Source organism: Haliotis asinina, chromosome 10 (assembly GCF_037392515.1).
Source record: "Haliotis asinina isolate JCU_RB_2024 chromosome 10, JCU_Hal_asi_v2, whole genome shotgun sequence".
Lineage (NCBI taxonomy): Eukaryota > Metazoa > Mollusca > Gastropoda > Lepetellida > Haliotidae > Haliotis > Haliotis asinina.
Window position 1 is genome coordinate 34818186 of NC_090289.1, and position 24992 is coordinate 34843177.

Genomic DNA, 24992 nt, shown 5'->3' on the forward strand with positions numbered 1-24992 from the left:
ACTGGAAAAAAATTGTTCGAAAACGTCACGACATAAAGTCTCCAAGACGTTTTGTTCAGGTGAGATAAAATCTCGTAAAGTCTCGTGTAAGGATTCTTACGTCTTCGGGAATGTATCACAGTTCTTGAGTCCTTTTGAAATATCACGCACAGTTCAAGGGCTCGTGGATCGTGTGTAAGTAAATTGGAATGACCGTGATCCTGAAATGACTGAATAAATGCGTTACGGTATAAATAGATGAAAGAGCAACAGTGTATACATGTATTCTTTTCTTTTCTGACGCCTGTTTCACCATCTTTTAGTCACAAACCAAGACATCAGAGTTATGTCCCTTGACTTCCTGCTGTTGTCTCCACTGAATCGTCACACTATGCGTTCCACTCATCCGGTGACAACTTCGTTACGCTCCATGTACAGTATAGAGTTTATTGGTCAGACCGATGTGTATTGGTGAGTGTCCAAGTCTAACCAAAAGACTCCTGATTTGTCCCTGCCCCTAGAGCGGGTCGGTGTGGCCTGGGGCTGACGGCGGGGGTGGAAGGAAAACTGAGGGCGGAGCTTGAACGCCGCGTCTGTAACAGAAAAAAATATAGATTAAATATGATACTTATTTAGCAAAATTAAATACGACACGGATATAAATCACTGTTTGTTGTTGTGGTACTCGTTCTATGGACGTTGGGGTCCAGGAGGTATATTTCACTGTAATAAGATGTGCAGAGTTGTCGACCTTGAACCCACACAGTCATGACGTGAGTATGCATTGAACTTTCATCGACAGTGAAAGCTCGTTTCATCAAGTGTCAGTTGGCAGGAAGGACCGAAATGCAAAAATGAATTAATTACAATTGGAGGAACGTTCCAATGTCGGTTCTAACACCGTTATCAAGCAAGAGCAGACACCGAAACTTCTCTTCCACTGCAATAAAGGAGTTGTTGATCCATATATTGGTCTCATTCCTCAGAGATCCACATCCTAAATGTCCCTCGAGGGATTTAGCATCAGTTGGTTAGGTAAACGACTGAATAACATGAAGCAAACCGTTGATATATTTTCGCTGAGTCTCGATGGCATCAAAGGAAGTATTCAAAACAGGGGTACTTTGAACTTCATGATCAAGACCTTGGACGTTTCCAGTTTTGCTTTGTTTGTTGGTCAGCACTATGCTAGCTATGTGAAGGCGATGCTATATTCCACTATATGGCGGCGGTCTGGACATAATCGAGTCTGGTCCAGACAGTCTAGTGATCAACAACACGAGCATCGATTCACTAATTTGGGTTACTATGACATGTGTCAACCAAGTCAGCGAGCCTGACCACCAGATCCCGTCAGTCGTCACTAACGACAAACATGTGTTGCTGAAGACCGGCTCTAACCTGGATCTTCCAAATTTGACACACAAGTTACCCAAACGAACACCAGTGTACTACCTTACTTTGAGATGTTTCCATTGCTGTTCATTTGAATACTTGACTTGCCTTTTCATGTGCCCATGACTGGCGCTCATATCTTCTTGGGCGCCCCTTACTACTTTTCAAGTGATTCATAAACACATTCTGTTTATGTAGGAATGGTGATTGTGGAGTCATACAAGGAAAGAGTTTTGTCCCTTTATTTGCAAGCTGTATCACAAGGTGGCGTGCTGTCACCAAGGATGTTATCGAGGAAAATCAACGACCAGACGTCATGCGTGATCAGAGAATTAGAATGCACTCAGAATGATGAGTTCATTTAAGGAAGCTGAAATCAACCCTCAATAAAGAACACGTAGATCACAGGGATGTATCGACTTTATTATGCATGGCTTAAGTATTAAATATCAGGAAGCGACCGACATTCGAGGTAGTTCAGTGCCCTTACGTATCACATTATACCGTCACGCTATTCCTTTCCACACAGGGCCAATTAAAGCATTATCTAAGTGTGAACAAACTCACTCACCCAAAGATTCATCCTCATGGATCGTTGACCTTCCTTTGTTGTCATTAATAACTTATTTAAGAATGTTGCAACGAGAATTTACGTAGATGCTACTCAATCTTTCTTAGGGATAATCATCTATCATTCCAGATAGACTCATGGTTGCATGTGTCTCATGTACTATAGGAGTGAGTGAGTTTATTAGAGTTAATACAGAAGTTGTCGTCCTTTAAATATCTTTTGTTTCATTAGAGCATCGGAGTGAGTGAGTTGGTGAATTTAGTTTTACGCTGCTTTTAGTAATATTTCAACGGTGACACCGGAATTGGGCTTCACCCATTGTGCCCATGTGATGTCTGGAACCCGTGTCATCAGCATGACAAGCGAACGCTTTAACCAATAGGCTACACTACAGCGAGTATTACAGGAAGAGGAAAATATTCAAGTGAAGCAGCAGATACGTCATGTGTTCTTTGGATTATTTTTTGTTGTTTTTTACCGAATGGTTCAACAATACCCTACAGTTAAGGCGACGCTGATTGAAAACCTCTACTGTCTAGTTTTCTTTTGTAAACATAAGATGACTGTTTGAGCCAGTCCTCGCACAAGGGATGTGTATTCAAGCAGCACTAATCAAATGACAGACACTAGAATGTGGAAAGACTTTGAATGCTTCTGTTGCAGCACAGACATTATGTTGGACAGATTCAAGTTTTTTAAAAGTTTATATCTTTTTTAAATATACACGTTTATGCATAAATGTATATTGCTACAAATGTAACAGCTTGACTCAAGTTTCTCGAGATAATATCAATTACTGGATGTATATTTTGTTAAATTGTTCAATAGTAAGATCCTGTATAAATTGCAATTTTGATGAATTTCCATTATTTATCGTTTAAAATTGCAATATTGATGAATTTCTATTATTTATAGTTGAAAATTGCAATATTAATGAATTTCTATTATTTATAGTTGACAATTGTAATATTGATGAATTTCTATTATTTATAGTTGAAAATGACACTCTAACATGTTAAATATAATGATAGGATATTCAGGCCCCCCTAAGTAATTGAAGGAATTACAGCAAATTTGAAGGAATTGCATCTCAAATGTAAACAAACGCAGCCCACTCGCGAAACAATTGCAGCGATATCGGTAGTTTAGCGGTAATAACAGAAACACATCGGCCCTATCGGAAGCAATGTCGGTAATACTGGAAACACGCTCGGCCATCTTCGGAGATTTTTCGGTCGCGAGCGGAAACTCACGCAGCAAAACATGGCGTCGTTGGAAGAAGCACCCGTCTCGGTGAGTTTTGTTTTTAGTTCCTACTATTACATTTTTATACTTATCCATCTTTGACCACCCGTGTTGAATGCGTCTAGGTATGAGGTGTTGTCGGGGCAATAGCTTATGTTTTTAGGAAAAGATAGTCACTCTAGGAGAGTGTCACAAGTCATGCCCCTGGAGATTGTTTAAATCTGAACATCGAAGTCGTGCCGATGATTACGAACGTGCGCTAGATATAACATCATTTTGTTTTGTAAAATGCGTTTAAACTTGTCAATTGCGCTTCATGGCAAGAAACATTATGGCTCATAAACTTCTTCCTGGCGCACGTTCATGATGTTCGTAATCATCGGCACGACTTCGTTGTTCAGATGTAAACAATCTCCAGGGGCATGACTTGTGACACTCTCCTAGAGTGACCATCTTTTCCTAAAAACATAAGCTATTGCCCCGACAACATCTCATACCTAGACGCATTCAACACGGGTGGTCAAAGATGGATAAGTATAAAAATGTAATAGTAGGAACTAAAAACAAAACTCACCGAGACGGGTGCTTCTTCCAACGACGCCATGTTTTGCTGCGTGAGTTTCCGCTCGCGACCGAAAAATCTCCGAAGATGGCCGAGCGTGTTTCCAGTATTACCGACATTGCTTCCGATAGGGCCGATGTGTTTCTGTTATTACCGCTAAATTACCGATATCGCTGCAATTGTTTCGCGAGTGGGCTGCGTTTGTTTACATTTGAGATGCAATTCCTTCAAATTTGCTGCAATTCCTTCAATTACTTAGGGGGGCCTGATATTAAGATTTAGAATTTGTGAACTATATTTCTCTAGTACAACACATCATGAAAGCGGGTACTTTGGATATCGTGGGTTAAGTTCGAGGCTTGACGTGATTATGTTTTACGATATGTCAGCGCCACATACTTTCTTGTAAAGTTCATCCACAGGTAAACTGTAGCGCAAAAAGGGTTGCGCAGCATAGAGAATATGACTAGTCTTTTTGTATGCGAGCTCGCATATAAGGTGGCTTGTCATATTCTCTATGCTGCGCAGCCCCATTTACGCTCCAGTTTACCTGTGGTTCATCAAATTGGTAAATATCTGAGGCTGATGACTGGCAGTCTTTTTATTTTGAAAGCATACACACTCAATTTTAGGGGGACGGGTTTTGTATTGTCTGTTTGTTGTTTAACGTCACTTACGGCAGTATTCCAACTATATTGCGGAGATCAGTAAAAACTCAAGGGTATACCAAACAACAGAGATCAACAACAGAACATCAATCTAGGCAATTGTGATATGATGACAAATGTCAACAAAGTAACCGAGTCTGTCCACCCAATCCTGTTAGTCGAGTCTTACGACAAGCATGGGTTTCTGAAGATTAGTTCTAACCCCGGATCTTCAGGGGTAGTTTCGTAAGTTGACGGTCCCGGGGTAGAATAGGCCCTCAGCAACTCATGCTTGCCATAAAAGGCGACTATGCTTGTCGTAAGAGGCGAGTAACGGGATCGGATGGCCAGGCTCGCTGACTTGGTTGACACATGTCATCAGTTCCCAGTTGTGCAAATCGATGCTCATGTTGTTGATCACTGGACTGTCTGGTCCAGACTCGATTATTTCCAGACCGCCGCCATATAGCTGGAATATTGCTGCGTGCGGTGTAAAACTGAACTCACTCGTAATTTGACAATTCTTTCGTCACAGTAATCGTGGAACTACTGGAAACTGAATTCCTAATGATTTACGACATGTAAAACTCCCTTATGCGTGGATGTTTGCTACGTTTCACAAACAAAAAAAAAAAAAATGATACGCACGCATGCGCACACCACCATCACTCATCCTGGATCCCCTATGGATTTGAATCGCTAATACCATTTTCCAATCATGCGTGTTCTTCTCTTGAAAAAAAGATTTCATTCTGAAATAATTGGTATGAATCCGACCATGCAATATATACCTACTGTGGAAACTCAAAGGCATGGGTTTTTTAAAAATTGAGAATCTACACAATGAACGTATGTTGTTCAATGTGTGGCGACAAGAATCGACTGCAGTTGATATCCCCCATGACGATAGTTGCAATATTTCGCTTCTCATCCCGAAAATGTTACAGTTGTATGTCGACTTATTCGGATCTTTTGAATCATAGCAACATCCGCATCGATCTTGTATCGATCTGAAACATTTTACAATATTGTATTGTGCCCCCGGGACTTTGAAGTAACGAGATTCAATGTACGAGAATATAAATCAATTTCTTAGCCAAGGTTGTGTCATACCTATGCACCGTACTCCTTTACACATAATACACGTACATGTATATTGTGAAGAGAATTACATCCATCGCTGTAGAACATCAATCGACGAGATGTGAGGCTGACTGCGGATTCACAAGTATACTTATTTCTAACAAAGAGCGTTAGGATAACCTAACGGTTAAGCGGTCGCTTTAAGATCCGGGTTCAATTCCCTCATGGGTACAATGCGCTGTTCTACCATTTCTAAAAGTAGGCTAACATCTAATCTCTGAAATGAGCATATTTTACAGAACAAAGTGTACATAAATAATTTTAATAAAATATAATGAAAAACAGCACCGAGGCTTTCATTATTTTCAGGACATCTAGCCTTCCGGCATATTCTAGACTTACAATTGCTTTCTTGGATATATTTGTTTCAGTGTCTGTTTGACAGACTAAAATTGGTGTAAACCCTAACACTCGCCCATTTTAATATTTGATATACATTTGGTGTAATGCCGCTTTCAAGACGCTAACGAATAAAACATAGTCTATATTCAGCGCTTTCCCACAGCTCTCTGGCCCATGAAGATCCGGTTAAAAGTGATCTTCAACAACCAAGGCGACTAAAAGGATGGGGTGGTCTGGCTAGTTGACTTGGTTGACAAATGTTACTGTATCCCAGTCTTATCTCCCCCAACCCTGATACTCGTCATGAATACATGTAAAGGCAAGCCAAGTATTCACCTAAACAATCCCGAGAGCATATACTTCTCATCAGAACTTTAAGACTCACTAGTGGAAATACAGCCATTGACTTCAGGAAACTGCTCCAAACAAAATAATCCATATTAAAGGTACAGTTTATACATGAAGTGATGTATAGTAAAACAAATTCGAAACGTTGAAAAGGTTATTGTCATGAGTGAAAACTGGCGAATTCTTAACAAAATTACACCAAAATGCAGCTGTACGATATTTACACATTCTTTTCAGCAATTGGCTGCATGATCCTCTCCGGCAATTCATCTGAATATGGTTTGCAGTCGGTTCCCCCAAGTTAGTGGAGAAAGCAATCTTCGATGTAACCATATATATACACAGATAACATACTGTGAGTGTTTTGCGTGAGTCGAAACATTTGATGGGAAGAATATATTAGAAGTTAAAATAGGAAATAACATCATCGTCACACTTGGAAACGTTTTGAAAGCTTTACTAAGCCTGTGAACATTGCCCTGTTTGACGTTGTATGATATCTTCCAATGCGGACAACGTTCGCTCAAGGTCATGAATGAAGACACCAAATCTAAGACTTTCTGGAATACTGCTCGATATAAAGGGGAAAGCTGAAGTAATACTTTTCCTCAAACATTCTTATGGATTTTACATGACACTGTGGATCATAGATTTAGTGTGTATCGGGTGCAGTGGTTTAACCGGTCTCTTTCGTTTATATTACAGGATGGTTAATCAGTGGAATGGCGTGTCTCACGGCCTTATTTCTCAAAGCTCTCTTAAGCCTCAGATCTCGTAGCTTTTCTCGTAGATCCGGAAGATCCGGAAGATCAAGATTAGAACGGGTCTTGAGTAGCCCATGCTTATCGTAAGAGACAACTAACGGGATCGGGTGGTCAGGTTCGCTGACTTGGTTGACACATGTCATCGTATCCCAGTTACGCAGATGGATGCTCATGCTGTTGATCACTGGACTGTGTGGTCCAGACTCGACTATTTACATACTGCACTTCATAGAAGGAGTACAGTGCGGTGTTAATCAACCCGATCATCTATATACCTAAAGGTTAAACACCTTGTCAAAATTGCTATGTTTCAACTTTTGCCAATCTGAGGAGACATTCTGACTCTTAAGCAGATCAGAGTTACAGGTTGCACAACTGGTCCCAATTGAAGAAGCCCTCCTCTTGCATACATCTAACATCTCCAGAAAAGGGCTTCACACCTTGTCGAAGCCAGGTCTTCGACGTGACGAGCGAATGTTCAAACCGCAAGGCTACAACACCCCCTATCCTATATAAAGAAGAAACTGACCATGTTTCATTGTCAAGTCAGTAGTTTATATTTATCTACAGGTATATTCTGAAATGTGTCATGTTCTGATCTTACATGTGACACGTTCTGGCGGCATATCCTGGTCGTATATGTGATACGTTCTGGCGGCATATCCTGGTCGTATATGTGACACGTTCTGGCGGCATATCCTGGTCGTATATGTGACACGTTCTGGCGGCATATCCTGGTCGTATATGTGACACCTTCTGGCGGCATATCCTGGTCGTATATGTGACACGTTCTGGCGGCATATCCTGGTCGTATATGTGACACGTTCTGGCGGCATATCCTGGTCGTATATGTGATACGTTCTGGCGGCATATCCTGGTCGTATATGTGACACGTTCTGGCGGCATATCCTGGTCGCATATGTGACACGTTCTGGCGGCATATCCTGGTCGTATTTGTGACACGTTCTGGCGGCATATCCTGGTCGTATATGTGACACGTTCTGGCGGCATATCCTGGTCGCATATGTGACACGTTATGGTCTTATACGTGGCACACTCTGGTCTTATACGTGGCACATTGTAGTTTTATATGTGGCTCAACCTGGTCCCCTGGATGTCACATCCTTCCTTTATTCTATATGGCACTTTGATCCAGCTATTTGCTCAAACAATACTAATACGATGGCAAACAATACCCTTGAGGGATTCTTAATGCCCAATGTGAATCAGAACTCGATCATGATGACATTTTAGCCTTGCGGAACAACGGGGAAGTAATGTCCCTTAAATCAACACGCTATTCATTGTGTCTCCTCAAACTGAATTTCGTTCCCACCATGATCAGTGTCAGTTTTTTTTATTCAGTCCAAATCTATATAAAAACGTCTAGTCTCGGCAACACAACCACACGTGGGATTGTATCACACGCAGATGATTGTATAACACACAGAGGAGTGTAGCAAACACACACACACACACACACACACATACACACACACACACACACACACATGTATAAAAAGATTACACAAAGTACATGCAGCATGCCAACATCAAACTGTCGACCAACAAAGACAGCGGTAGGGTAAGGATGTAGAAAGAGAGGTCGAAACAATCCAGGAAATTCCGAGAAACTATCATGTCTGTGTCAACTAGTATGAAGCTGTGATCGTAAAGGTAAGTAACAGTAGTTAAAAATAGCTGGTTTAAGTAAACACGAGGAAATTTCAGTTCATCGGTAATCGAACTTCGTATGTGTACCAAGCAAAGTGTAGTGAAATATCAACTCCTGGATTGTTTACAGTGAGACAAAGAGATGTCGAGGTGACCCAGTGTGAGTGTCATTATATAACTGTAACTTTTAATACTGTTTAAGAGACGATTTAAATAATGCTGAAATATTGTTTTAAATACTTATCTGAATTATGATTCATACATTATGTTGACTGGCTGAAACAAGTATGAGTAAAATCGGTCCTTTCGTTTTGATGATGATGATGATGATGATGATGATGATGATGATGATGATGGTATCACACGGGCATAAGGTATCAAATTATAATGTCCTCCGACGCAGGAGAGACTTATTTAAAAGGTACGTATAGGTATATAAATGATCGAGGTTTAATTGTGAATTGTTATTATGAACTAGTAATCGAGTGTACATGTAAGGTAAAATATTGGAACTGTAACTGTAACTTGACTGTTACCGTAATGTTCATCACAACGTACCAGTGAAGATTCGGGTTAGAACTGATGCTCAATAACCCATGCTTGTAGTAAGAGGCACATTTGTTGTGTCCCCCGTCGTGATATTACTGGACGTGGCGTATCCCTCACCTACGAGGCGACTAACGGGATTGGGTGGTCAGACTCGCTGTTATATTCCATTTGCGCAGATCGATGCTCATGCTGTTGATCACTGGATTGTCGGGCCGTCATGCAGCTGGAATGTTGTTGAGGTTAATCTGCACTCACTCGCTCATCAGAACGCACCACTGATATCAGCAGGCATAATTCAGCCTTTAGCACATTCGAGGTGTTAAAGAACGTATGCATGACACCTGTATTGTCTAGTCCTGATTCGAATGTTGGGTCCTTAGTATGGTGATCTACCTTCTGCTGTGGTGATGTATGGCCCCTATTTTATATTGTATTGTCCAAACAGTGATATTAGTCTTTTACTTTCCACACTAGTTTTAATTGTAACTGTGATATTCTAGTTTTACTGTACTTTGACGACAGGTTTTTATAATCTATACATATTTCATGTATATAAGTAAGACTAAATAACACAAGATGGCAGTTATTTATACTTCTGTGATGCGACGTTCCGTTCACGCTGATGATCCAAGGAAACAAAGAATATTTGAAGGGTGACAACTTCTGTATTCATTGTCGCATCAGCAATATAGAAGTTGTCACCCTTTAAACATCCTTAGAGCACCAGAGTGAGTGAGTGAGTGAGGTTTTACGCCGCTTTCTAGCAATGTACCAGCTTAGTGTATGAAGTATCACCCGATGGTAAAAATATGAACACAGATCTGACACTGGGTCTGCTCGTGTAGGTATTTTATAACAAAGAGTCTATATTTACACGGGGAAGGTCCAAGCGGGCAGCTACATCACAGTGACTGTAGGCGTGGGGATGGACACGTCACTCTTACCTTGCACACTAAGTGTAAGAAACTCCGACATTTCAATATTAGTCTTATTAAGATCAGGAGCCGATCGTGGTCTTTCAGAGTCAGAATGGAACAATTCTGTCCTACTCCCAACGTTATCGCTACTGCTGTGGCGTTCAATAGGCTGAAACTGATACTGATGGTTGGGAGGTGAATGTACTTCAGCAATACTGATACGGGACGTCGAGGAAGCCTGGGGTTGGATCCGAGGAAGCGGATCAACGTCAACTGAGCCGGATCCATAGACCTTCTCCATTGGACCTCTTGGTGAGGACGCCTTTGACGTGGATCCATCAACCTTTTCCACATACATCCGGCAATGATCACAGAGGTCCAGGTCAAACACTTTGATATATTTCACGGCTGGTTGGTTAGTGATTATTTCACCCTCGTTTGGATTCCTTACGTCACTTCTAATCCAGAATGACTTGCGCGTGACGTCACAATCATGCACACGTCTCCGTCTCCCTGGTGATAGGTGACGGTCACTGGCTGATTTTAAGTAGTGGTACTCCCGAGGGCGTTTACGCCGGAAGTAGTCGTCATCGGAAATCTGTCTATAATAGGTTGTATTGAGTTCGTCAAGGTCATGTGCAGACCGGAAACGTTTCTTCACGTTACTAGACTCCCGTCTGTTAGGAAAATCATCCACTGAAAACCGGATATCGTCTGTCGAAAGCAAGCGATCACTGTGGCCTTTCCTATACACATGGGAGTCCAAAGCTGCCTCCGATGTATAGAACTGAGATAAGCTGACTGTTACTGGGGTGTCACTATCAGGCAGTTTACTTCTAATTCTTGGTCTTCGGACCGACAGATTCTCCTCCTGGTATTCCAAAATGTATTGTTTTTTTCTCGCATATCTCTTCCGATGACGTCTGAATGACAGCCCAAGACCCAAGACGAACAGGAATACAATAGCAATATACGGAACCCACATTATGTGCACCGACATCGACATCCCCCGTGGACTCGCCATAGTCGTCGGTGTCGTCTGCTCCACGGTCAAATTCATTAAATCAGATTTGAATATCCTCACTCACGTAATCACAAGCAGCATACAATCAAACATCATTATGGCTACCCAAATCGTCAAGGTGTCTGAACTGTCTAGCACCGAAGTCAGTCCTCTTTCTCCTAACGGAGGAAATTCGCTTTACAGCCACAGTCAAAGGACAACGATGTTGCATTAGTTGAAGACGTTCACGTCTCCCACGGGGATGTTTCATCACACCATTTCTGTAACCCCGCTACCTCTCACTCCCCTATATAAGCGACCTTCTGTCATGGCCAGATAATACCTCGGGGGAACGTTTATCACACAACGACCGACATACCTTAACGCTCAGTCAGAAACACGCCCACTGAACACATCTTTTTGATGAAAAAAGGTTGTCAGAAACGTAAATGCAATTCGTCACATTTGATAACAGGATGTTGATCTTTTTTTCCCACAGGAATAAAAGCTGCTCGTTTCAGCTTGCTAACTAATAACCTCCCATGTGGCCAATGCTATTCAGAATGGCTTTTCGTTGATCGTTGATTGTAGTCATCCCTTCGGCTTAAGTTCTATGGGCAGGTACATGAACGTCTGGTCGGGACGTCATATCAATATTCTCCTGCTTTGTGTGCACTAAAAACAAATGGTGTTGCAGGCTTCTAGTAAATGGGTGGACGTTGGGTATGATTTGCATATGTCGGTGTCCTTCCGAATGTTAATCAATTAATCATCACCTTATCATACGGCTATTCTCGAAGTCACATGTTATGACATTCTAGTCTTCGTGTCCGTTCCGAATACTATTCGAAATGTATCCTTTTCAATAGTGACACCTACTGTCATTATCGATGCATGCCACAAATTAAGATCTTCCAGAATTCGTCTCCTTTGCGAATACCAATCACAAATAATCCTTTTCAATAGTGGCACCGATGTCATTATCATTGCATGTCACAAGCTATGAACTTCCATCTTCCTTCCGAATTCAAACAATCAACTAACTTCTGTGATAGGTGGACTTACTGTTATTATCGGCGGATGTCACAAATCATGAACGTCCAGTCTTCGTTCCGAATTCCAGCACACAAATATCCCATTTAATAGTGGCACCTCCTTTTATTATCAATTTCACAAGTTAATCTTTTCCGTCTTGATGTCTATTCCGAGTACCGTTCCATTCTGAAATTATCACTTCACCATATTATGCAAATATCAAGCCTCAGCTGAGTCTCACTAACCAGGCTCGTAGTGTTTACTGTCTCAGTTTCCAACATATCAAACACATAAACCAGTCTTCTGAACCCAGTATGGAACGCTTTGAAGTAAGAAAGAAACAGTAAACAACGGCACACAGGAATTGTGACTTCTGACGTCTTTAGTTTTAACGGGATGTCCGAACCATTCCAGCGATGGATTTGCTCTGTTACACACGTTCCAATGTCATGGCAGGTAAACGCACATACACCAGAAGACACATTAATTATTCACTGCGGGAAACTGAGAAGCTATTGACTTATATTGCTGTGTAGTTAGAGCGGCGTACCATAATAAACAAGACAGTTAGAAGTTCAAGTATGTTAATGAGGAATAAGATCTGACTTTCCAATCAGTTCCAAGGCATAGTCCAACATAAGATAGCATTATTGGTATGGCGTGTTACCAAGGGAAGGTCATCTTAGCCTTGAATTCAATATCGATTTTCTTTTTTCACATAAAAGATGCATGATTGAACCATGTCACATAGACAACTCACAATCATGCGATATTTATGAACACCAGCGGAATATATCTGGCGACGAATGACATCATCGCAACTATTGACATCCAAGATACATGTATCTGGCATTAGAGACGCTCGGTATTCTTTGACAATCCTTCCGATAAATTTCGACAGTCACAGTCAAGAATATACACTGGCATCGTCAAAAAGTTTTCCTTTTTTGCCGTCGTCTGAACGTGGCATTCATCCTTAACACATGCCCTGATGAAGCGTCAACACTTTCCCCCACTCGTCCCCTGAAGGTAACTTTGTCTTGAAATGTCACTGAAATCTTTGGAAAAGTCTTAGATAATGGACGATGTTATGAACTGTCAGTAAAGTCTGTCATCATTTGACGCGTCCACCCTGGAGGGTGTTTTCGCAAGCCAGCGAATCTTCATTGGTTTATATCGGCCTGGATATTGCTCGTCAGCTGGAGATCGATATTTCCTTGGCTCAAGATCCGACGCTTTACCTTTACTCGCCCTTCTTAATTAGACATCCTCAGGGTACTCGCCAGTTACTGGAGGCAACGTGCGTCTGTCTGTCTGACAAAGCGTTTTGACATCTATCCGGACTGGAGAAGCTACGGCCCTGCCACCGTGTGGTGTGATCGAAATTACAGTGGCGGAATGTAGAGTCGGTATAGTCACTACACCTTACCTGGAGGTGTTGTAAATTTAATGTACCCACGTTTAGCAACAAGACACGCAAACAGGCGACCACGTTGAGCGATTATCCGATGAACAGTAATGCTTTAGGTAAACAGGATGAGTCCACTGTCTGTGAATCACGATCAGTCTCTCCTTGAAGCAACCCACTGTGATCTTACTGCTACAATCCAATGTCCACACCTTTAATAACAAAGTGCACACTCTCCAGATTCACTATGGTAATTCATGACGATGACCTAGTCATTACGCCTGTTCTGATTGAAACGGAAATCGTCTGCCGTTGGTGCCAACTCATTTTGAATGACACTCCAAATCTCATCAACGTTTTCTCACTTTTTATTATTCAGTGACGAAGAAGCAATCATTGTGTGCTCGGTCTCTGAGTACGAAGTATCAAATCAGGCGATAGGACTCCACCGTTGACAGGAATCTATAATAATGTGAAATTCGGGGAAATGTGGAACGCGAAATAGTTTCAAAATCAATGATCCCCTTCTGGCCTACTTACAGCTAATTCCCGCTCAATGATTCTGTGGCATAAGACCAAGTTTCTATTTGGAATGTTGTATGGAAATTGATTCATGTACAACTGGTTCGCTCACTTGTGAGTCACGTGGTCTGCGGTTTTTCCCTGCCGACGGCTGTGTTTGTTTTGTTGTCAAAGAAGACCTGTTCCCGCTGTTTCATGCAAACTGAGAGTCAGCTGTGTTTATGTGAAAGATGCAAATATGATTCGTATGTAAAATGTCATGTAGATGTTGGGATCAACGTCGCATCAGATGATTGCATTTATGAAACAATATTCATCCGTCGCTTGAGGCGTTTCATTAAGCCAGGTGAATAGTGGTCCCCTTGTCTCAGCGCTTTTACTGTTTCGGTCCAACCCTGTCTCTCAACATTCCCTCCTACAGACCACATGGTTGCACAGTGTGGTTCCTTGTAATTTCACCCGAACTAATTTTGAATTGGGGGTGCTAGCCCTTGGAGATAATAGCAAGCAGTTTAATATTTATCGCTACTCAGACTCAGTATATTGACACCCTTCTAACCAGTTTTATCCCCTTGGTTACCGAGCGCAAGGCATGGAAATAACAAGTATCACCTTAACATCTTTTGGTGTGACGAGGCTGTGGATCGAACCAGTGACCTTTAATCTTGGGCAGGTACTCTATCGAGTAGACCATGGCTTGTTTGTTGTTTATGCCGTACTTACAAATTTTCCAACAGTATACAGGTAGTATAGGTGGCTGTAGAGATTTTGTTGATATCAGAACCATTACAAACAGTGGCAACTGCTAATGAGGCAAACATCAGACCCCCGAATTTAACTTTGACAGCGGTTTCGCTGCGAAAGTTGCGGTGTTTGAACTACATGACAACTAGTGAATAGACCCGTGAAGGTCCCGGGGTAGAATAGGCCTTCAGCAACCCATGCTTGCTATAAAAGATGACTAGGCTTGTCGTAAGAGGCGACTAACGGGATCGGGTGGTCAGGCTCGCTGACTTGGTTGACACACGTCATCGGTTCCCAACTGCGCAGATCGATGCTCATGTTGTTGATCACAGGATTGTCTGGTCCAGACTCGATTATATCCAGACCGCCGCCATATAGCTGGAATATTGCTGAGTGTGGCGTAAAACTAAACTCACTCACTCACGTACTCACTAGTGAATAAGTTTCTAAGCCGTTTCAGCGAAATATTTCCAGCAATATCATGACTGAGACCCTATGACAACAAGTCACCGAGTCTGACAGTTACACCATGGATTGATGATTGATTGAAACACGTTTTATCCTGGTATCGACCAAACCAGGGTCCGACCATGTACTTGTTTGAGTGAGCAGGCACATGTCTTGCCTTGCACATATCACAAGCACCCATTAAACTCATTTAGCTTGAACTGTTTCTTGCCACAATTCATTAAATCATCATAAAGAACAAAAACCGTGCAGTGCTACAAGTATTGCGACCGTTGAAGTTTATACAGATTTACTGGGGCGGTTGGGTAGCCCAGTGCTTGAAGCGCTCACCCGTAACGCCGGAGATCTGGGTTCGACGAACCACATAAGTACAACGTACTACTAATACCAGTGTGGTGTCCTCTGGAGGGATTTTGTTGGAAAGTTTCTAAACATGGCGCAAAACATACTCAGTCTCTATATTACAATAACTTCTTCACATAGCCTAACCTTCTTATGAGATCGCCGATGCAACATCAAACATTAAAATAAATATAAGTAGGGTCTGTGGTTGAAAAGGTTCTCAGTTTCATCCGAGTCTTTAGTAAATTTTATCTTAATATGGCCAACACATTCTAATATATAAACACGTTTAAATATAAACAGATTCTCAGTGCGTAAACGCTGCTTAAAGCCTCATCAGCAATTTTGCACCTGTTAATCGATTTGGACTAAGGCTAATAACGGTTATCGATGTGACAAAAACAAGGAGAAAACAAAGTCAGCACAAACAAATGTTGCAACCGTAGAAACTTGTCCTGCAAGGCAATCAATCCCCCCGAGACACACCCGAAGCAACGCCACATCATCTGTCCATATTCCTGTAGACAACCTACGACCGCCCCCCATTAATACCAGACCTGTCCACAATCTAGCTCCACCCTTACTTCAGCGAGATCCGAAGTCGATACACATCCTTTCATTCCGGTTTCTCAGGTATGTTCCTCAGGTATGATTACCTGGATACGAAAAGCGGGTAATCGATACCTAGCAAATCACGGACCATTCCGGCACAAGGTATTGTCTCTCACATACAGAAACTCTTGGTGGGGCAAATCCTTTAATTGTCCACGTTGATTCTGTCATACTATGTTATTGATAAAGTTCGAGATAAAGTTCGAGGGTCGTTAGGTTCTTTCAGTTTGTTTTACAAGATTTGGGCCCAAAATTCAACACAATTGTAAAAAAAATCATTTGCCGTCCTGCTATCAGGATAATATTTAGTCCCAGAAATATAGTATGTTGGTATAAATGAATGAATGAATGAATGAATGAATGAGTGAATGAATGAATACAGTCCCATGACCAAGTATATAACAAGGTAGTGCAATAATCGTTCTCATGGACCTGCCAATACTAAAAATCACTACATGAAAAAGGTGACATTATCCACTTTGAAAACCGTTTCATCGATCTATCGTGCCATTTGTACAAACACTCGGCATTTGAATAAACACCTGACCTCACCCCGTCAAGACACTGGCAACTGCCATGGTTGGCCTTTCGTATCTGATCGTGGAACTTCTCTGAAATTTCAGATTTGATACGAAGTGATGCGTGTTGATACGATTTGTTCCGCTTGGATGCGATATTGTCACGATCAGATCTTCCGTTCAGATACAATCACATACCTTCCGATAGGATTGCCCTGATCCTTACCACGTGACACGTTCGGGGTCCCCGATTTGGGACGATGTGGTACGTGCAGGTACGTTCCGATACGTTCATCTCGGACCGATTCACTCTAATGCGATAGGGTACGATTGTGATCGCGATGTCTATCACTAGCAATGGACACGCTTTTATTTACATGCGCGGTCATCGCTGATTTTCATCTCATGCGCAAACTATTCGTGCCGTGCGAAACTATGCGGGAACACGTCGTGCCATGACCACGTGAACAAGTCGGGGAAATGCCCGCCCACTTCACGACAATTTAGAAGGTGAGAACATTGCGCAATCTGCCCCGACCATGTCGCACACAGTTCGTGATCAAAGAGGGCCAGTCCGTGACACTGCGTGTCAGTGCGCGCAGGGCTGGAAATTGGCACGCTTTGATACGCACCGTTCACAGTGTTTGCGAGTACAGCGGTGTGCCATGGCTGACGTCACTGGCAAAACGCACTGTAGCGTCAAATTCAAACTCGCATAAAAAGTAAATTACTGAAGTACTGACCTCAATATTTAGTGATGTATCCCTTCGCAGCAATTATTTTCCTCGGACGCCGTGGAATATACAAAAAAAAATCTGAAATAGTTCACAGATATATTTCCCCCCACATGTCGGATTTCTTGCTTCCAGTCCTCACGTGTATTCATGTAAACAATACGTTGTCGCAATCGATTTTTCAGTAGTAGCCAACAATTTTCTATGATATTGGCATCTGAAGACAGTGCTAGCGACAAAATGCCATTGATGTCATTTCTGTGTTTATATTCTGCTACGATACGGGCTCTGTGCACAGAAGCATTGTCACCTTGAAATATATAATTTTCATTCGGGAAATGGCGGACAATAACGGGAAATAACTGTGAGTCAAGAATATCAATGCATTTCTGAGCATTTATGTTACCTTCCACAACAGTTTGTGTCCCAACACCGTGCCAAGTAAACAGGCCAAGACCATCAAAGAAAGACGTGCACGACACCCGGGGCTGAAATACTGAGGGGTGCACTCTTCTCCTGGTCTTCTCCACACATACACACGGTTATTTTCTCCAATGACTATTTCACATTCATCACTGAATATGACACGACTCCAATCTTCATTAACTCGCCATCGACGTTTTCCTCTGGCCCAAGCGAGACGCTTTTTTCATATTCACTTCTCTAATCCTGATGTTCTTTTGAACGACAGGTCTGTGATAATCATTTTCGAATAATTTCCCTTGAATTGTACGCTTGGAGACAGTTCTGGTCCTATTCTGGTTAAATGTTGAGGTAATTTCTGATAACGGAGAAATACTAACTTTAAAAGTCGGCGAGTATCTCGTTCTGTTCGACGTCCATTTCTAGGCCGATTTTCTGTGCTTTCACGTTCTCGAAATCGTTTTATAATATTGTAAACGGTATTCCTAGGTAGGTCAAGATCACTGGATATTTCACTGTATTTTTTGTGCTGTTGGAACGTCGCTGCGATTAAATCTTTGACGAACTTTGACAAGTCACTCTTCTTCCCCATGCTACCGGAAATCGTCAGCGTAAACAAGCAGACGACAGGACACGTCACGTGACGAGAAGAGAAGAGAAGAGAAGAGAAGAGACGGTTTCAGTTTAGCGTCAGGTTAAATTTCACGACTGTACGTTACCTATGACTTACAGAATCTGGATTTTAAAGGAATACTAAAAAATGTCCAGATTGTCACTCTCGGGGATTCGTTCCTAAATATATTTCACGCCGCTGTAGGTTGCGCAATGTTCACGACTACTTCACGCACGTGGCACGAAGATTATGCGTGCTAGAAATTTTGAACATATCAAAATGTTCATTGCGCACAGGTTGGCAGCCCCGCAGAGTTTATCGTGCACGTTTTTGTTGGGCAAGTGTTCGTTACATGGCGTACCTGTCATGATTCAGAACTTTATACTTGCTGAGGCAAGTATCGTTGCAATGGTTATATCTGATATCCGTATTCAAGTCACCTTAAGTGTCATAGCAACACAACAAATTCACGTCAGCATTTCTCGACTCCATGGGAAAAGTGCATTATATACATTAGCACCCACACTCTTGGTATCCTAATATCGACTGCAGCCATAACTGGCTAGAATTTCCACTTACATCATGTCAGTGTGATTAAAATCTCAAAACAGTGTTATGCAAATATGATCCTACTTTAAGGTAGACGACATCAGTGAGAGGCGAATGAAATCCTCAGAAGTCTGTTGATGAATGTACACACTACCACTGTAGTGCCCTGGGTGTGATAGGCATCATGAATCATTCAAGGCATGTGATGAAATAAGAAAATGAGTAAGGGGAAATCAACATGAAATAAAGCACGTTCTGTCTTACTGGTCTATTAATGTCTGTCGAGGATTTACAGAATCTACACACGCAATGCACGTGCCATAACATGCTACAATGACGCTGAAAGCTTCTGAGGCCCCTTTCACAAAACTCTCGTATGCTTAAGGTCTCGTAACTTTTCTCGTAGCATTCGTACCTCCTATACTGTAACATAGTAAGTAGGAATGTTACGAGAAAAGTTACGAGACCTTAGGCTTACGAGAGTTTTGTGAAACGGGGCCCCGGTCTGCTGGTTGAGGCTGTGAGGATTAGGCTCTGTGATAACTGCAGGCTGCGTGATTTGAATACTGCCCAGGGACTTATATTGATTAAAAGAACACCAGAAAAAAGATATCCGTCGATATAGGAAACACTCCAGCGCCTTGAGCATGTGCAAGTAGCGTGCATATGTGCGCTATGTAAATGTTGGCGCTAGATGGTTAGTCATTACATGACTTATTCCATCGGGTACCCATTTTCTGTTGGGTGAACAGAGGCAATTTTGAACCTACTCACTTGCCTATGGTGAGACCACAGTCATATGTTATGTGCTTCCGTGCGGAGGAGGACTTAAGTCCTAGAAACTCTCAGGAGTCAAGCTGCCAAACACGACCACCCATCCAAGGACTGCTAAAAGCGGCGCAAAACCATGCTCACTCGCTCACAGCAGTCACACGACCGCCATTATCCGAAACACTCAGCTGCTTTGGGTGCCATAAAACGATTGTCACAATTACCACCAATTTGGTCGCCATAATGTAGTCCCTTCGGCGATTAAACATAATGCACCGATCAGAAAATAACCCAGCGGTCACTAAAAAACGAGGAATCGATAATTTGCGAATCGATCAAAATCTGTCTACATGGACCGTTATCAATGTGCCCAGCTTGACTATAGGGGCGCCAACGTGCTGTTGAATAAGGCTTGACGCTATCGATTCCGAAAAAGATTATTTAGGCTGGTTATTTACGCGGAATTAAATATCTGCTTTGACAATCGATTTTATTTTAGATAGAGGTGATGTATCGATATATTTTTACACTCATTACAATTACGGCTGATCTGACAAAAGTTTTAAGAAAGCATGGAGGTGAAAAAAGTAATTGCATATAACTTCGTGTTAATCGTATAGACGTTACCAGTCGTATCTTGATCAAGATATGAAACGTTCGACGGTCCAAAAGGGACTCTTTTTTTCTCCAAAATAGAGGAGGCATACGAATATGTATTTTGGCTGTGTTATGTGTATTCGTAACATTCGACTTCGTGAATGGGTGTAAGTGCTTCTCTGCGATATTATAGCTTTATGTTTAATCATACAATATGTGCCAGCCAAGTCAGCGAGTCTGGCCACCCGATCCCGTTAGCAGCATCTTACGACAAGCATGTGATACTGAAGACCAACCCTACCTCCATCTTCAGGATATTATATATAAGAAAGACAGAAAGTTTGTTTAAATGTTTTCCCTAATGTTTTCGCTAACGTATGGGGAAGGTCAAGGTGACGCGGACTTAACATTGAACCCACCATCTCAGATGGGTAGAAACCAGGGTCTAGATTTTCGAAGCTCTCTTAGCGCTAAGATGGTGGTAAGATAATGTTAATGTATGGCACTTACGACTATCATAGCGCTAAGAAAGCTTCGACAATCTAGGCCCTGGGATTGGATACTACGGCCATCTAGTCCCGAGAGTCCAGAACGGCTACCGGGCCCTTTGACCAAGACATATTGGAGATATAAAAACATATACTCATATAGTACTAAACGCAAGAAAACGCCTGGGTTTCTGTATCTCTATGTGTAAATTAGATGTGTAAATATCCCCATGCAATGATCTTGATTACCTTGTTGTAAACAGGGCGGTGGGGTTGCCCAGTGGTCAAAGTGTTCGCTCGTCACGGTAAAGACCCGGGTTCGATTCCCCACATGGGTACAATGTGTGAAGCCTATATTCTGGTGTTTCCCGCCGTCATATTGCTGGAATATTGCTTAAACGGCGCAAAACTAAACTCACTCACTCATTGTTGTAAACAGGGCACTTACGTGTGTTCTCTAACACAGTGAAGGTTAATCATTAATGATACTGTTTCTTGGTGAAAATAATAGTGGTGTAAAAAAGAGGGCACACCATTTTTAAAAACCTCGTAAATATTATAAAGACCGCTCTGATTGTGGTTTACAAGTCATTGTATCCCTCGACCTGATATCACTAGCGACGTAAACCTAAACTCATTCACCCACAAGTTAAACATTGTGGACATGTTCCAAAAGCACGGTGAGGCGGTGGTTATGCCTAGTAGTTAAAGCGTTCGCTCGTCACACCGAAGACCCGGGTTCTATTCCCCACATGGGTACAATGTTTGAAGCCCATTTCTGTTACCCCCAGTGTGATATGGCTTGAATATTGCTAAAAGCGGCGTAAAACCAAACTTACTCACGCACCTAAAGCGCCGTATCTACTTTTTTTAGTACGTCAGTCTACACTACACCGACTGACACTTGAAGCAGTCAACAACTGAGGACGTGTATTGCTTCATCAATAGTTTACTTCATAGGTGTCACCACAGGGAATATATTGAATACTGTCGAGCAAGACAAGCGCCAATATTGACATAATTCCTAGCGTCCTTTTCTCCTCGGGTAATCATTTTCAAGGCTAGGGCACACTGTACTCAAACGAAGAGGACCCACATTGACGTGACATTAAAACGTATTTGATGGCAAGCTGAAATGAATTTCTGACTGTGATAATTTTGAATCAATGGCGTTATTGATCACGTCTTGTCATCTAAAAACATCGGATGCAAAGGGAACTGATATGCCTCTCGTTGATATAATATAATAACAATAATAGTAATATAATATCTAATGATCACACTGACATGGCACCAGCATGGCTCCACTTCCAAACGCTGCTCACGTTCTGGTCGCTGAACAAAGACTTGCTTGGATGATACAAGGTAAAACGGGAGGGCAGGGTGTGTGGATGGTCGGAGGGGTGAGGGTGTATATTGGTCTATCCACTTGGGTATCCACGGCACAGGTGACTTCTTAGAGTGAGTGAGTGTTTATGGCTTTACGCCGCTTTAAGCAATACCCTACCTTTGACATTAACGTACAACTATCTTAACGCTAAGACAGCTTCGAAAAGCTAAGCCCAGGCGTGGACTTCGCGAACTGTAACCATTTGAGGATTGGAATCCGCTTTTGGTTTTTGTTTTGGTGCCCCTGCTGCCATATTGTTAGGGTATTACTCAAAGCTGCGCCAATAAATATTGCAAAAGCGGCATAAAATTAAATTCAGTTACACCCTCGTGGAGTTACAAAGTGGTAAATACATAAGCAGCGATACTCTACAAGAAATATATAATCTCTTAAATACTCCGCTGCCACCATATTGGCTATACTGGTTACGTAACGACCCGAGACATACGTTCAGCGGCTTTTCGAGGAGTTTCTTCTCCCCCTCTATATGATATATCCCTGATATAAGGGATCTTCTGGTTTTCTTTCCATTTAAGAGGACTACACGGGTTGACCAGGGTCTCATACGTGACAATTTGCTATACAGAGTTGCGTCTCTTCAGCACGCCCGGAAACTATGATCTTGGTTTCGAATCCCGGTTATGTTTCTATGTTACCCGTTTTAAACATAATACCTGAGCTTCTGGTAAATATTGGAGACCTGCATTACTTCGGGTTTTCTCCCCACATTAAGCAGACACGCTGTTTAAAGCAGTCATAAACAGACGGACCACATGACTATTTGTACTACTATCAAAGAGGCATTAAACATAACGATCTCACACACAATATATGGAGCCCATTCTAGTGTTCCCCGTCGTGATATTGCTGGAATGGTGCCAAAGGCGGCGTAAAGCCATAATCACTCTCACCAAAGAGGCAATAAACACGACTAACTCACTCTGAAACACAACAATATGCCATGAGGAATGAAGGTTTCACGAAACAGACTATAACCTTGTCCTTGATCCTGCATATTAATTATCAACAGAACATGCTCCTGTTAAACTCATAAATACCCGTGCCTCCTACAATATTAAATGCAAATATCATTTCTGAGGATACAACATGGCCACGGGATAGAGGTATTATCAACAGTGAACACATTACCAGTTAATAACGGGATACATAATCGGATGTTTGTGTCGCATAAATAAAGGACTTTATCAAAATAATGCGATGCTGTTGGGAACTGTGAGGATCAAGGAGCTGAGTTGAATTCAAGCACTGTTTGTTTTAGTGTTAAGGTCGAAGGTAATTTGGACCTCAACAAAAATGTGTTAGCGGATATAATAGAGGATTCCAGTTGCTCAACTTATTTTACATGAATCTCGCCTTTATGTTCTGTGCACGGAATCTCGGCTATAAGCTCTATTGGTGTTGGACAGTTATATAAAATTGTTGTCAAAAAGGTCGATTTAAGGTAATTAAATGTTGAAATGAGAAGGTTTAATAACGGGGTTTCATTTATAACAATGTCAATAATTCATTTATGTATTTGTAACCCCCTAAAGTACATGTGATCTTCAAGTACTAACATTGTCTATTCCCATCCACCCCGTTAAGTACTAATATTGTCTTTTCCCATCCACCCCTTTAAGCACTAACATTGTCTATGCCCATCCCCACTTAAGCACTAATATTGTCTCTGCCCATCCCCACTTAAGCACTAATATTGTCTCTGCCCATCCCCACTTAAGCACTAATATTGTCTCTGCCCATCCCCACTTAAGCACTAATATTGTCTCTGCCCATCCCCACTTAAGCACTAATATTGTCTCTGCCCATCCCCACTTAAGCACTAACATTGTCTCTGCCCATCCCCACTTAAACACTAACATTGTCTATGCCCATCCCCACTTAAGCACTAACATTGTCTATGCCCATCCCCACTTAAGCACTAACATTGTCTATGCCCATCCCCACTTAAGCACTAACATTGTCTATCCCCATCCCCACTTAAGCACTAATATTGTCTCTGCCCATCCCCACTTAAGCACTAACATTGTCTATCCCCATTCCCACTTAAGCACTAATATTGTCTCTGCCCATCCCCACTTAAGCACTAACATTGTCTATGCCCATTCCCACTTAAGCACTAATATTGTCCAGGCCCATTCCCCCTTAAGCACTAACATTGTCTACCCCTATTTCCCTTTAAGCACTAACATTGTCTATCTCCATTCCCCCTTAAGCACTAACATTGTCTACCCCTATTTCCCTTTAAGCACTAACATTGTCTATCTCCATTCCCCCTTAAGCACTAACATTGTCTATGCCCATTCCCCCTTAAGCACTAACATTGTTTATACCCACCAACTACCTAAATCTCGGACGTTCTCTATGCCAATCCACCCTCTGTAATACTGACTCGATGTCCACGCGCTAAGCGTATATACTGCTATAGTTTGTGATGTGGTCTCCGCTGAAAGACACATACACACACAGTGCATAATAACCGACTATTGACCAACTATTGACTCACTATTGACCCACTATTGACCGAGCATTGTGTCTTTTGATGACACAGGGAATGAATTATTTAGATTAATCTTGACATCAATTACATGCACCACTGATATTTTCTTCATCTCTACAAG

At 42.0% G+C, this 24992-nt stretch overlaps 1 protein-coding gene across 1 annotated transcript in view; it reads right to left on the reverse strand.

Annotated features, from left to right (window-relative positions):
- Positions 1-464: 464 nt before the first annotated feature.
- Positions 465-24992, reverse strand: part of LOC137298013 (uncharacterized) — a 47834-nt gene continuing 23306 nt past the window's right edge. The window contains exon 2 of the mRNA XM_067830041.1: positions 465-572. Coding sequence (XP_067686142.1) covers positions 465-572 — 108 coding nt within the window. The remainder of the gene's footprint in view (positions 573-24992) is intronic.